Source organism: Acomys minous (genome assembly GCF_964271855.1).
Source record: "Acomys minous genome assembly, chromosome: 6".
NCBI classification, from domain to species: domain Eukaryota; kingdom Metazoa; phylum Chordata; class Mammalia; order Rodentia; family Muridae; genus Acomys; species Acomys minous.
In genome coordinates, this window is record NC_140487.1 from 94,373,032 (window position 1) to 94,388,474 (window position 15,443).

Consider the following 15,443-nt stretch of genomic DNA (forward strand, 5'->3'; position numbering starts at 1 on the left):
CTGCACCCCACTTCAAGACAGGTGTCTCTTGTAGTCCTGGCTGTCCTGGACTCACTTTGTAGACCAGGCTGGCCTCGAACTCACAGAGACCCACCTGCCTCTGCCTTCTGAGTGCTGGGATTACAGGCGTGTGCCACAGTGCCCAGCTCTGTCTGTCCCTTTATGTCCAACAGTATTTATGAAATTGATTGCACCAGTGTTTAATACATATGTACTACTACTTGGAATCATTAAGAACCTAATGGATTATTCTTTTTATTAATATGCAGTGATTTTTTTATATGTGTGCCTACCTATGTCTGTGTGTACATACATGTATATATGCATGTTTGCATGTGTGTGAGTGTTAAGTACAAGTGTTTTGCTGTTTATTTGCTTTTAGGACTTAAATATATTATTCTTTGCTTTCCTAGCTAATTATTATTGTTAGGTTTGGTTTTGTTTTGTTTTGTTTTGTTTTTCAAGACAGGGTTTCTCTGTGTAGTCTTGGCTGTCCTGGACTCACTTTGTAGACCAGGCTGGCATCAAACTCACAGCAATCCGCCTGCCTCTGCCTCCCGAGTGCTGGGACTAAAGACGTGCGCCACCACACCTGGCTTGTTTTGTTTTTTCGACACAAGGTCTCATTATATAGACCAGGGTAGACCCAGACTCACAGAGACCCACCTGCCCGTACCTCTCAAGTGCTAGTTCTAAAAATGTGCACTGCCATGCCCAGGAAAGTATAAATTTTAGGACTATGCCTATTGAACCTTCACTTTAAAGTTGCTTATCTAGCATGTCAGTCTCCATCTCTGCCCTACAGACAGCTGTATATTATTTCTTTCCTTTCAGGACCCCACCCCCACCCCTTTACCCGTTTGAAGACAGCAGGTTCTATCTTACTGCTTTAGAGAACTGCGCTGTGGCCTCTACAGCTGCTGTCCCTGTGAATAATCAGTTCCTGCAAAGGAACTCTCACCTTTGTCAGAATGTATGCTATCTCAAAACATCCCAAATTGGACGGTTTACCTTCTGAGTGAAATTAAACACGGAGAGGGTAACAGCAGAGCTAGCGTTTACTGTTGCTTGTCTCCTGTACTAGGTTGAACACTGGAGAAACAAAGATTAAATCTTATGGAATTGGGTTTGATGATGGAAACTGATAAAGTATTATCTAAAGCCCAGCTTCATAAACTGGGTCACAACCTCATTGAAGGTCACATAACTGCACATAGAGGTGATAAAAGAGTTGACAGCAATAAAAGATTTTTAAATGCGTAATGGCCAAAGTTTAATTTCAAAGCAGATGGGCAACACATCCAGCACATTTCTGAGGGTGCTCACTGTCGCGCTGGCCAGCTTTACTCTGGCTTTGCTTATGAACAGCATGCTCACTTCCCACACAGATTAGTCTACACTGTGAACTTCCGTGTTTTAGTTTCTGCTCCAATAGAAACAGAGATGACTTCATTGATACTGTTTTACTGTCTGGGACCTGAAAGGAGGCACCTACTGACAAGCCTGGCGCCTTGAGTTTGATCCCTGGGACCCACATGGTAGAAGGAGAAAAACAAGTTGCTTGCTCCCACAAGTTGTCCTCTGACCCCCATGTGTACAACATGGCATGTACTCTACTCCACAGTAAAATAAATAAATATAATTCTTTAAAAATTAGTCAGCTCTGAATAATGTTGAGTATATTGTGAGTCCTATAATGTCAGATATTCAATCAGGATTTAGTTGTTTACATGAAAATAAATATGCACATACATGTCATTACTATACATATTTTCATAAACTTACAAATAAATTTAGTAAGTGATGATAAATTAAATTCACCTTCTTTTTATGTTTTTGCTTTTGTTTTTGTTTTTGTTTTGTTTTGTTTGTTTTTTGAGACAGGGTTTCTCTGTGTAGCCTTGGCTGACCTGGACTCACTTTGTAGACCAGGCTGGCCTCAAACTCACAGCGATCTGCCTGCCTCTGCCTCCCGAGTGCTGGGATTAAAGGCGTGCGCCACCCCTGCCCGGCTAAATTCACCTTCTTATGTTTAGAGATTACTGTTTTATGGTACCTTTAGCAAAGAATTAAATAGGGGAAAGTTGGGGCTCGAGATATGGCTCAATGGTCAAGAGCCCTTACCACTCTTCCAGAGGACCTGGCTCTGATTCCCAGCACCACATGGCAACTTGTAACCATCTATAACACTAGTTTTAGGGAATCTGATGCCCTCTTCTGCCCTCCATGGGCACCAGACACATAGTTGGTACATACATGCAAGCAAACTATCATGCACATAAAACAGTTTTTAAATAAGTAAATATGGGGAAATTAGAAGTCAAAAGACTAGCATGGCTGTTTACAGAAGTCAACTGAGGTGTAGAGAGTCTGGAACTATGCAAGTGTTTGTTACTGCAGCTGACTGATGTTTTTAATTTGCAGTCTTTAAGGTAATTCTTTTTTATTAATTTATTCAGATTACAACTCAATTGCTATCTCATTACTTGCATCCTCCCATTCCTCCCTCCCTCCCGCTTTTACCCTATTCCCCTCCCCTTCTTAAGGTAATTCTTATTTAGAAATATTTAAAGACTAGGAGAAGATTCTAGACACGGACTAAAGCAGTGCAATAGAAATGAGAAGGAAAACCAGTGGATGTTGGAAGTGGAGTCTGCCTGGGAGAGGGAACTTCTCAATCCTGGATGCCACAAGGTTCTGACCTCAGCCCTGCGTAGTAGTGATAGTGTGACTAAGCTCTGAGCTTAGGAATTAGCACTTTTTTTTTCTTCTTTTTTTGAGACAAGGTCTCATCATGTAGCCCTTAGTGGTCTCAAAATCACAGAGACCGGCCTGCCTTTGCCTCCTGGGTTCCCCTGCAGTCACTGGTTCCTCCTGCACCTGCACCCCAGCCTCAGGGAAGATGGACTGGAAGCTGGCCCTTTGCTGCTGGGGACTACAGACTGGGAGTTATTTCCCTAAGCATTTTCAACTAAAACTAAACCAGTGAGGTCTCCATTATAGTTAACTGTGGAGCCTGTCAAAGCCTATGAGTACTTTTGGAGATTGGATTGAGTTGGACTACATCGGAAAATGGAAATTGTGACTGTCTCTAGTCACACCAAGTAGCAATTCATTAGTTCCAGATGGGCAGGGATGGAGTGGGGAGCGGTGATTTGGATGATAACAGTTGTTTGTGGGAGCGATGGGTGGGTAAAAGCATGGTATTTTATTAAGCCCTGACAGTTTTTTCCACGGAGGCTGTTTTTCTTTTCCCTTGATGTAGGAAATTGTTTGCCAGATTGTATTATTTATCACAATCTGCCGTGGAACAGCTGCCAGGAAGCAAAGCTGTTCCAGCAGCTTCCTCACCTCCCTCCTCCATCGCCACCACACAGACGAGCATCCAGTCTTCTAGTTAACTTTTGGGTCTTTTCCCCCTAGTTTTTACTCAGTGGTTTTGGCTTGATTGGAAATGTTCTTGTAATGAGATATTTCTGGGCTTTGCTGTGGCCGTGTAATTGAGTTTTCTGAGCTTAATTTGTTTGCTTTAGTCAACACTAACTGGAGGCAGTTTGGCTTTTGAATTCCTGGGTCCTTAGTTCTTCCTAAATACTAAAGTGCTGTTTTCCCTTGGAGGTGTGTGTGTGTGTGTGTGTGTGTGTGTGTGTGTGTGTGTGTGTGTGTGTGTGTGTACACACTATCAGCAAGGCTTTTCACCCGTACCCCGGCTTCTTTCAGTGCAGGCTTACAATGAAGACTGTTGGAACAGTGAGGAGGTGCGCTTTGGAGACTCGGGCTAGCTTCTGCCTCAGAGGCTCTTAGTGTTAGACAGGGACTGGCCCCTTGATGCACACAGAGTCGACGGCTGTGTCCAGAAACTGCGATCGAAGCACTGTTACTTCACAGTCCAGACAAGCCATGTTTATTCACCATCGTGGTCACATAGCCAGCAGCACTTCTCTTTAGGTTTCTTCTTCTGGGATTTCTGGCTTTTTGATGAAACAACAAATCTCCCTTCTGCAAGCGGTGGAATAGTGGAGGAGAGTTTTGGTTTGCTTTGAATCTTACCTGGTACATTCTCTGAGACAGTCATGAGGGCCTGGTAAGACAGCAGTCTGTGTCCTGGCCTCTGCTTTTCAGACTGAGGCCTTTCTTTTCCTGCTGAGAACAGGTGGCAGCCAGGCATTGAAGGGAGGGGGCTATTCCTTGTGACCTTTCTGGAGTTTGTATTCATGTTGCGTGACAAAGCTTTTCCTGGGGCGACACAATACTCACCTCAGATAGGGAGCCCACGACAGACCAAAGTATGGGTAACACCAAAGTCCAACTTAGTGAGCCACTGAGTTTTGTTTTTTTATCAACTCCCGATTTTACTAACAAGATTATGGGTGAGGGGTTGCGTCCAGAGCAGAATTCAAAGATCGCTGTATCACCAAGGCTCATCCCAGCATGGGTGACAGCCCATAAAAGCTGGGAAACCTGGAACACACTGCATAGCCTGGAGGCGGCTCAGCAGCTTGCATGGTGTCCTTTCCAAGTGACTGGTGTGAACCCCTTCTAGGCAGCTGGCTGGTCTCCGTCTCTGCTGCAGCTTTCATCCTCCTAGAGTCCTCCCTGTAGTTCAGCTTCCCTTGTCCGAGGGGACTCTCAGCTTTTGTTGTTTACGCTGGCAGGGAACGGCCTATGAATCTGGTCTGTTTGGGGGTCAGGGGTAAGGGACACACATGACACACAAACAACATTGAAGACGACAATGACGACGACGATTGATGATGATGACGATGGTTACACACAATTCAGTAGTTAGTGAAAGCATCTAAAGACAAAGAGAAATGAGCCTACAAGCCTACTCACAATTATACAAGACTTGCTTGTTTGGTGTTCTCAGTGATGACAGACTTAACACTTTTACAGATATTGAATGAGGTCAGCATTCCCAAGACAACTTTGTCACCACTTCAGGGACATCTGCTTCAGAATCATTTTCTTTACTTTGAGGTACACTTAATTCAAATCATAAAACAGTCAACTTATAAAAGCAATCATCCTATTAAGGAAAAAAGAGGAGATTCTCCCTCCACCAGCTTCTTCGTTATGATGAAGTAGAGCAGCTTCTGTGCTATTGTACTGAAAACACACATGCCAGAAAGTGCAATTCTGCATATATTTTCCTCCTTGGCTTGTATAGATGCTGTCTGATTTCTTATGGTTGTTGTTTTTCTTTTATTTATTTATTTATTTGGTTTTTTTGAGACAGGGTTTCTCTGTAACAGCTCTGGCTGTCCTTGAACTCACTCTATAGTCCAGGCTGGCCTTGAACTCACGGAAATCCACCTGCCTATGCCTCCTACATGCTGGAATTTAAGGCGTGCATTGCCCTGCATTGTTTTTTCAAAAAGACAGTAGTTATAAGAAACTCCTTTTGGGCTTACAGCTGGTTTATTTAAATTGAAGCATAAAGAATTTGTTTTCTAGTCATTTGGCATTAGAGTTCTGTTTTCTGTGTTTATGCCACAGAATGAATAGGCAAAATTTTGCTTAAAATATATTAAGTAACTTTGTTTGTCTGACCAGTCACATTTAAACTTCTAGTCCCAGTTTCCTCCAAGCTCCATAATAGTGTCTGGCAAAATACAGAGAAAAGGATTGATAATATCAGACAAGTCAGTCATTGCAGAAGATAATCCAGTTTTTGCTTGAGCACCTCTAATAAGGAAACTCCACAACAGCAACAAATGTAAATAAAAATAAAAAATCACGTGCCTTTGATTCCAGCACTGTGGAGGCAGAGTCACAGTGATCTGTGACTTCTGGGCCAGCCTAGTCTACATAGTGAGTTCTAGGACAACCAGGGCTATGTGGAGAGACCTCAAAGCGGGGGATGGTAATGGGAGTTCATTTTCTTATAAAGTTGTTTTGATTGGTTTTCTTGTGTAACACTGGGCAACCTTGAGTTTCTAATTCACCTGCCTCAGCCTCAATATGATTTGCAACAAGGTAATACATAAGCCAAAAATCTCATATAGCCAAGTCTAACTTCTTTTTTTCTTTTCTTCTCTCTCTCTCTCTCTCTCTCTCTCTCTCTCTCTCTCTCTCTCTCTCTCTCTCTCTCGTTTGTTTGTTTTTCCGAGATGGGGTTTCTCTGTGTAGCCTTGGCTGTCCTGGACTCATGTAGACCAGGCTGGCCTCGAACTCACAGTGATCCTCCTGCCTCTGCCTCCCAAGTGATGGAATTAAAGGTGTGTGCAGCTATGACTAGCCCCAAATCTAGCTTCTAATTTGTAGCAATCCTCCTGCCTCTGCCTTCCAGGTTTAGGATTACAGCCATGTGCCATCATGCCTCACTTAGAAATGCTTTTGTTCATAATAATTTATTGAACTATGTTCTTCCTGTTGATGTACTCAGAAAAAGCTTGACTCTTAAGAGTGAGCACCACATAAACCAGGCGTGGTGCGCACACCTGTGGCCGCAGCACTCAGGAGCTGAGGAAGGCAGAGGGTCAGAAGTTTAAAGTTATCCCAGCTACATGAGGAGTCCAAGGTCAGCTTCAACTGAGACCCTGACTCAAATAAATAAATATTGACAAATATTTGAAGAAAGTTGATTTTGCTTTTTTCCTTTTGTGGCTGTTCTTGGTGGCCCAGGCTGACCTCTGACCCTTCTGGGTACTGGGTACTGGGAGGTCAAGCATGGACCGCCATGCTGGCTGCTGTCCTTCATAGCCTCATCCTCCAGCGTGCTTCCCACCACACAGTGCACATGCGCTCACTTTCTTTTCCTTACTACAAGCCTGTTTTGTTCTTTCAGCCGCTGTGGATGTTAGCCTCTTCCTATCCTATCTTGATAACCTTGCACTTATTACATTTTAGTTTTTACCTTCCTGCTATTCTTAGAATATGACACTCCAGCTCTTATGTAGTACCCATAATATGCCCTATAGGACAGATCTCTTTTACTTATTATTTGAACTCCTGGTGTTGAATCTAGGGTCCTCTGCATGTCACGCAAGCATCCTGTCACTGAATCGTGCCTGCAGCTCTAGCCTAGAGCTGAGTTCATTTCAGACACTGTGGACTAGAATCCCCCTAAGTGCGTTTTCAAATAAGCAAAGTTCTTCTTCACAGCACTGTTCAATGTTACAGATTCCTTAGTTTTATACAGATATTTCTACTTGTTAGCTCTTAGACAGCTGCTAACAATTACAATTTGTTTCTTCATGCAGTAGTTCCTACCGTGCAGGGCTGCTTTGAAAGCAGAAGTGATGTGTGCAGAATTCCCGGTCAATAGCAAGCATTCACAAACAGTAGTTGCCATTATTACTTTCTTCACTTACTTATTGGTAGGTGTAGATGTGTGCACGCTAGTCTGAATGAGTGCATGTCAGAGGACTGCTTGTGGGAGTTGGTTCTCCACTCCTAGCTGGTGGGTCCTGGCGATGGAACTCAGGTCATCAGGGCTGGCAGCAAGCCACCTTTCCCTAGCGAGCCATCTTTTGGCCCTAGTCTCTTTTTTTGAGACAGGTTGGCCTCAAATTTGCTATGTAGCTTAAGATAACCTTGATTTTAATTTATTAATTAATTAATTTATTTATTTATTTTGAGCCCCCGCCCTCTGTTTCTCGATTGCTGACTTTATAGCCATGTGCCTCCATATCTAGATTTATTTGGTTGGTTGGTTTGGTTTGGTTTGGTTTTTGGTTTTTTGAAACAGGGTTTCTCTGTGTAGACTTGGCTGTCCTGGACTCACTTTGTAGACCAGGCTGGCCTCGAACTCACAGCAATCCACCTGCCTCTGCCTCCCAAGTGCTGGGATTACAGGCGTGCACCACCACACCCGGCTTCATACCTAGATTTATACAGTGTTGGAAACTGAACCTACGGCTTTGTGCATCCTGGGTAAGCACCCTACCGACTGAGCTATGTCCCAAGCCCTCACCAGTAGCTTTTATTGTAATTTATTTGAATTATTGGGATGGTAATCAGAAATGCCGCCATTATGAGAAAACATTTTCTTCAGTGATTTATCCATTTATTTGTTCATTCAATCATTCTTCGGTTGAGAAAGTGAAAAGGATGATTTCTCGTACATGAGTCTCACTTGGCCACGAGTGAGAACAGAACTAATCTAGAGTGCCACAGGTCCAGGGCAGAGCGCCAGCAGGATGTGTTAGTTGTAAGGAAGGCTCTCAGGTGATCTTGGGAGAGGGAGGATGTTCAGACTTGTTACCGACAGTGGCGCGCAGTCCAGCACCTGGTGCCAGCACCCCAGCCTTCAGCATCCTTTACCTCTGCTCCTCCAGCCTCCATGGGTGCACAAGCTAATTCTCTTGCACCTCGGCCTCATCTTTCTTCTCTTGGGCTTCAGCCTGTGCATTCGCTTCCTCCCCCACTTTACTCTCATAGCACAGGATTTTAAGGAAAATGGCACTAAGCCGGAGAGGCTCCAAAGTGATTTATTTATTCATCATTTTTTGTTTATTTGGTGGTAGAGATTGAATGCAGAACCTTACACATTCTAAGCACTTGCCATGCTCCCGAGCTACATCCCCAAGACCTCAATCATCAATTATTAAATGCTTAGTGTATACTAGTCACTGACTGCAAGAGTAGCCCTCACTTACCCATAAAAATAGAGCCTGAAGCTGGGCGGTGGTGGTGCATGCCTATAATCCCAGCACTTGGAAGGCAGAGGCAGGTGGATTGTTGTGAGTTCGAGGCCAGCCTGGTCTACAAAGTGAGTCCAGGACAGCCAAGGTTACACAGAGAAACCCTGTCTCGAAAAAAAACAAAAGAAAGAAAGAGCGTGATACCTATTAGTATTAAGAATACTGTTTATATGAGGTTGCTATAAGATTAAGTGGGTACTTCATATATGCTTCAGATTATATTATAATTTTCAAACCTAGAATGTGAATTAGCAAAGAAGGAGGTATGTATTATATTATTTAATTATTCTTTAGCAATTGTTTTTTTTAAATTTAGATTTATTTTTTCTTTCTTTTTTTATAATTTATTTTATTTTATTTGCATTGGTGTAAAGGCATCAGATTCCTTGGAACTGGAGTTACAGACAGTTGTGAGCTGTCATGTGGGTGCTGAGAATTAAACCTGGGTCCTTTGGAACAGCAGACAGTACTTTTAACCACCAAGCCATCTCTCTCCAGCCCCAAGATTTACTTTTTCTTTATGTATGTGTTTGGCCTCTGTGTGTCTCTGTCTGTCTGTCTGTCTGTCTGTCTCTGTCTCTGTCTCTCCCACTACCTGCCCCCCCCCCCCCGTGTTGCGTGTGTTGTATGTGTATGTTGTCCATGGAGGTCACAAGAGGTTTCAGCTGCTCTCTAATGCAGCCATGAAGGTACTGGTAACAAAAATTCAGGTCCTCTGCAAGAGCAGTAAGTGTTCTTAACTGTTGAGCCATCTTCCCTGTCCCTAATTGTTATATAAAGATTTTTTTCCCAAAGTCACACAAATAGACAGAGTGGTAGTTTTCAAACTGTCCTTAAAGATCTGGTACCAGAAGCACCTCAGGACTGACCAGTAAGGGTCACAAGGGGGCAGCAGATTGCAGTTCCTGCCCCGGCACGGTTCCCTTAAGACAACCCATTTATTTTACTTTTTTTTTTTTTTTCAAACAAGATTTGAAAATATTGTGTGTTGTATATGTTTCTAAGTTGTGACGTGCTTGTCTTCAATGATTTATGTGGCCTTTTTGTGTGTGTGATGTTTACTTTCCTGTCTTCATTTGACAGACAGATGTGCTGGTCCTGAGCTGTGATCTGATAACAGATGTTGCTTTACATGAGGTTGTGGACCTGTTCAGAGCTTATGATGCATCACTTGCCATGTTAATGAGAAAAGGACAAGATAGCATAGAACCAGTTCCAGGTCAGAAGGGGAAAAAAAAACCAGGTAAGGTAGATTAGAGTTTGATGATTTTATAATTATTATTGTCATTCATCCTTTCATATAAGAAACACTTACCAGGAGTCTGCTTTGCACCATAGATACTGTGCTAGGAATTTAATACATAACATCAAGACAGCATCTAATGTTTAAATGTTTATAGCTATTAAATTCTGTTATATTGTTTTGTATATGGAAAGGAGAATTCAAAACTGTTTTATTCTATTTAAGTCTCAGATAATTGATTACATTGTACCTGACTCACTGTGAGGAATTGGCTCTAGGCCACATGGACACAAGCACACATGCATATCAGTGCACTACCATACCTGTGGACACTGTATGTAAAGTCGTATAGCATTTACATTTTCAGTATACTTTTTTAGGACAGGGTCTAACTATATAGTTCTGCCTGTCTCTTTACATAGTCTTTGAGTGGCCTAGACTTTATTGTATAGACCAGGCTGTCCTCAGACTCACAGAGATCTACCCAGGTCCTCTGGAAGAACAGCTAATGTTCTTAACTGCTGAGCTATCGCTCCAGCCCACTCCAGTTTTAATGTGGTGCTGGGGGCTTTATACACACTCCATATACTCTACCCCTAAGTATAACATTAGCCCTTACTTTCTCTCTACATTTAGTTTTCCTCTTTATTAGAATTTTATATGTCCATAATATAACAAGTTATTTAACTAATCAAAGTGTGTTAGAATAAGTAACAGTCCTCCTCCCACTGAGGCAACCACTTTTAATACTTTTAACTCATATTTTTGGCATTTAACTCAATATGTCCATCTAGCAGCTGCTATTTCTTTTCTTTTCTTTTCTTTTCTTTTTCTTGAGACAGGGTTTCTCTGTGTAGCCTTGATTGTCCTGGACTCACATTGTAGACCAGGCTGGCCTCGAACTCACAGGGATCCACCTGCCTCTGCCTCCCGAGTGCTGGGATTAAAGATGTGTGCCACCACGCCAGCCTCTACTCAGGAACTTAAAGGTGTAGCTAGCTCTATTTTACCGCCTCCTCTGCTCCTGCTTTTCAGACTCCACACAGCTTCCTAATGTGGCTGTTGGAATCATATTATTATAACTGTGATTATACCTAGTATTCACAGCAGAGTCTCACATTTTTTTTTCCTGCTCTTATTTTTTTAGATACTGTCTTGTTTTATTGCTTGCTGTTTTCTTTAGGAATAAATAAATCCCAGCCCCAGTGCTGAATGTCCTCTAACTGCATTGGAGCATGCATCATTTCTTTGTTATAGAGATGGTCTCACTGTGTAGCTCTGGCTGTACCTGTGCCTCCCAAGTGCTGAGGTTAAAGGTGTGGATCATGTTGGGCCTTTTTTCCCTTTCCTTTCTTTTTTCTTTCTTTCCCAGAGGTGCTAGGAATCAAACCCAGAGCCCAATTTATTAAAATGTCCCAAAGTCTTTTTTGGCACATTACAAATCAGGAACTATATATAACAAAACCTTTGTCACTTAAACCTACCTATTCCTATTAGTCATGAGTTGGATATTTTCTTTTTTTTAAAGATTTATTTATTTATTATGCATACAGTGCTCTGCCTATATGTGTGCCTGCACACCAGAAGAGGGAACCAGATCTCATTGTAGATGGTTGTGGGCCACCATGTGGGTGCTGAGAATTGAACTCCGGACCCTTGGAAGAGCAGCCAATGCTCTTAACCTCTGAGCTATCTCTCCAGCCAGGATATTTTCAATATCTCCAAAAGGAATAAAAATCCCCAAAAGCCTGTCCACAGCTCTGATAAATGGACTGAATCCATCCAATCCCTCTTGGAACCAGCTCTGCCTTCTTGTAAACTGCTGCAGCCTAGTTCAAGTTTCTTTCTTTTCTTTTTTTTTTTCTTTCTTTTTAAGTATTAAAAAAATTATTATTGTACCAATCATAGTGGCCCATGCCTTTAGTCTCAGCACTTAGCAAGTAGACGCAGGCAAATCATTGTAAGTTCTAGGCCAGCTGCTCTCTATAGAAAGACCCTAGATAGCCAGGCCTACATAGAGAGACCAAAACAAAACAAAACAAAAATAAAGCACACTCTTTGAAATTCCTTATTTGGATTATTGCTTTCTATTGACTGCAGGAAACTGTCCTGGCATCTCGTTTCCCAGGATTTTACATTAGTGTTCTCTTTCGGAGCTCTTGTCTTTTGTTTGGGTTTTTGTCTGTTTTTTGAGACAGCACACACGCCCAGCTTTTTCTTGTCTTTTGTGAATCTCTTTTTTGTGGATGTTGGGTTGGGTTGGGTGTTCTGGGTTGGATGTTGTTATGTGATGTGGGCTGTGGCCTTAAACTCAAGGCTCTTCTGCCTTGGCCTCCCAGGTGGAAGGATTGCAAGGATGCGTCACATGCCCAGCTCTGAGGGGCCTTTTCCTCACAAACACCATTGCTTACTTTGATGCTATGGGGCTAATCCACATATGTTTTACCTGCATGTATGTCTGTCCTATGTGCATGGCTGGTCCCCAAAGAGACCAGAAAAGAGCTTCAGATCCCCTGGGACTGGAACTACAGACAATTGCTAGCCTCTGTGGATGATGAGAATTGAACCAGAGTTCTCTGAGAGAGCAGCTGTGCTCTTCACCGCTCTGTCTGTGTTCAGACGGTACTGTTAAATTGTGGAACAGAGGAGGGACTTTCTTGGCTGCTTTCACACCTGTGATCTCAGTTTCTCTGGTGGCTCCGCCTCTTTTCGTTGCTTCTGCTTCATTTCCTTCCAAGGCTTTTACTCTTTTGCTTGATTTCTACTTTAATTCAGTTAGCTAGCTAGATAGTTAGTTAGTTAGTTAGTTAGTTAGTTAGTTAGTTAATGAGGCAGGGTCTCTCTATGTAGCTTTGGTTGTCCTGGAACTTGCTGTATAGACCATGCTGGCCTCAAACTCACAGCGATCTGCCTGGCTCTGCTTTGCTTTTGTTCCCTACTTCTCTGTCACTGATGTCTGTAGCTTCTGCTCTTGTGGCCTCCCCACCCCACCCCACCCCCCGCCCTGTTCAGTATGTTTTCCTCCGTGTAAGGAGCCTCGAGCGTTGCTTCAATCAGAGTGCTCTCCGTTGTACCATTGGACCCTTTATCCACCATCTTCTCTAACTGCCTGTTGAGGCTTTCAGGTGCCTAGTACTAATATTCTGGAAGAGACTGTTAGTGCTGCTGTGACCCACAACTGTCATACTTGCCACCTCAGGCCTGAGGAAGGTATCTAGGGCCCACCTGTGACAGCTGGGTCTCTCTTTCAGTTTAATTCATCCTCCAGGAGTCTAACTTGTTTGCAAACAGCAGATTCTCACAGAGTGGAAAAAGAAGCTGCGAGGTCTCCGAAGCCATAAACTTGGGATATGGGTCACTTCCGCTGTCTTCATTTATCAAAACTAGTTGCTGCCTCACAGTGGTGGCGCACACCTTTAATCCCAGCACTTGGGAGGCGGAGTCAGGAGAATCTCTGAGTTCTCGGCCAGCCTGGTCTACAGAGAGAGTTCCAGGACAGCCAGGGTTGTCCTGTCTTGAACACCTCTTACCACCCCCCTCCCCCAAAGCTAGTTTACTAAGCCAGTCCAAGTATTGTAAAGGATGGTAAGATACTGCAACCAACCATATCTCTGATGGTAGAAGCTGCACATTTGTGACCTTTCAGAATCTGCAGTGTAGACTATTAGTCTGGCTTTTGTTTTGTTTTTGTTTTTCAAGACAAGGATTCTCTTTATAGCCTTGGCTATCCTGGAACTCACTCTATAAACCCAATTAGCTTCAAAATTACAGAGATCCACCTGCTTCTGCCACCCAAATGTTGGGATTAAAGACTTGCACCAGGCTCACAATCATCAATAATGAGATCTGGTGCCCTCTTCTGGTGGGCAGGCACATATGCAGACAGAACACTGTATACATAATAATTTGTTTGTTTGTTTTTGTTTTTGTTTTTCGAGACAAGGTTTCTCTGTGCAGCCTTGGCTGTTCTAGACTCACATTGTAGACCAGGCTGGCCTCAAACTCACAGAGATCCGACTGCCTCTGCCTCCCGAGTACTGGGATTAGAAGCTTGCACCACCACGCCTGGCATAAATAAATCTTTAAAAAAAAAAAAAAAAAGACGTGCACCACTACCACCCAGCCAACTGTTAATCTGGTTTGGGGTTTTTTGGTTTTTCTACACCAAGCTGGCCTCAAACTCAGAGATCCGCCTGCCTCTGCCTCCCAAGTGCTGGGATTGAAGGTGTGTGCCACCCCCACTGGCCAATCTGGTTTTTTAATATGGTTTTCTGTTGTTGTTTAGAGCAGGGTCTCACCATGTGCCCTGGCCGCCCTGGAACGCGCTGTGTAGGTGGGCTGGCCTGGACTGCTGCGGCCCTCCCTGCCCTGACTCTGTATACTTCCTGTGCCATTGCTTCTGCACGTGTAGTTTTGATTTGTTCTTAATTTGTGTAGTATGTTTATGTTTGCATAGCAAGCAAATATGCCCATCATTTATCTTATCTTTGTCTAGCTTTGGAATCAGGATCATGTTGACTTCATAAAATGAGTTAGAATTCTGAACTCCAAATGTAACTTTTTATAGGGTAAGAGTACAGATCTGCTGATAGAGTGAGTGAGTGAACGGATAAGTAAACAACTATAGAAAAGATAGGAAAAGCAACCAGAGAAGTAAAAATCAAGTAGGAAAAGTAGGAATATTTGAATATGACGTAATTTTTTCAAACATTTGCTTTCTTAGCCTTGTTTGTATAGTCTTTCTTCATAGGGTAGGCATTCTGAAGTTACTTGTGCTCCCAAGGCGATTTCACTTTGATAAAGCAGGACAGAAAGACACCTCTCCAAGTGCCTATAAGCTTTATTCAGAATTTTCTGTTGCTATGGTAGCCACAAAGAAACAATGTAGGGGCAGAGGAGGCCTGAGAAGGGAAGCCGTGTGGCAACAGAGCTGAAATTGCCTGGCTGGAAATGATTGCACTCAGGACAGTCAAGTGAGTCAAGGTTTTTGTGAGCCTAAAAACATTCCAGAAACACCATCTTTCTGTTTCTCTATTAGACCTACACAAACTTTGCTATAGTCTCAAATTGTCATGTGATGGATGAATTGATATATTTCAGAGCAATGTGTGCCGTTGGGAATTCTCTTCAAATTTTTGCTTCAAGTTGACTATATTTGCTTTTCCTTTAGATTTCACTAATTTTGCTTTTGGGAAAGAACTGTATAATTTTTTCCCCATTCAGATGCAAACACTACATATTAGATTACCAGCTACCATGTGATTGATGGTCTCAAGTGCTTCAATCACCAGAGCTAAATGTCATCCAACCGTACAGCGCTTTGCTATAGATACACAGCCAGCTACAGCCAGCGGGTGGAGGGCACTAGGCATGATAGAACTCAGCTCTAATCCCATCTCTCCAAAGGCTGAGGTAGGAGAGTCATGAGGTCAAGTCCAGGCTGGGTTACATATGGAGACCAGGCTCAAAAGAGAGTTGAGTGGACGCAGATATGTGTGTGTGTGTCAGTTTACTTGCACATGTGTACATGTGTGCCAGAGGTTAACATCAGG

At 43.0% G+C, this 15,443-nt stretch overlaps 1 protein-coding gene across 4 annotated transcripts in view; it reads left to right on the forward strand.

Annotated features, from left to right (window-relative positions):
* EIF2B3 (eukaryotic translation initiation factor 2B subunit gamma) overlaps positions 1-15,443 on the forward strand; it is a 68,180-nt gene that overhangs the window by 14,459 nt on the left and 38,278 nt on the right. For 3 of the 4 annotated variants that reach the window (XM_084786596.1, XM_084786597.1, XM_084786595.1), the window contains exon 4: positions 9,732-9,891. The exons of the other annotated variant lie outside the window; for it this stretch is intronic. In XM_084786596.1, the coding sequence (XP_084642722.1) occupies positions 9,732-9,891 (160 nt within the window). The remainder of the gene's footprint in view (positions 1-9,731; positions 9,892-15,443) is intronic. 4 annotated transcript variants of the gene reach the window in all.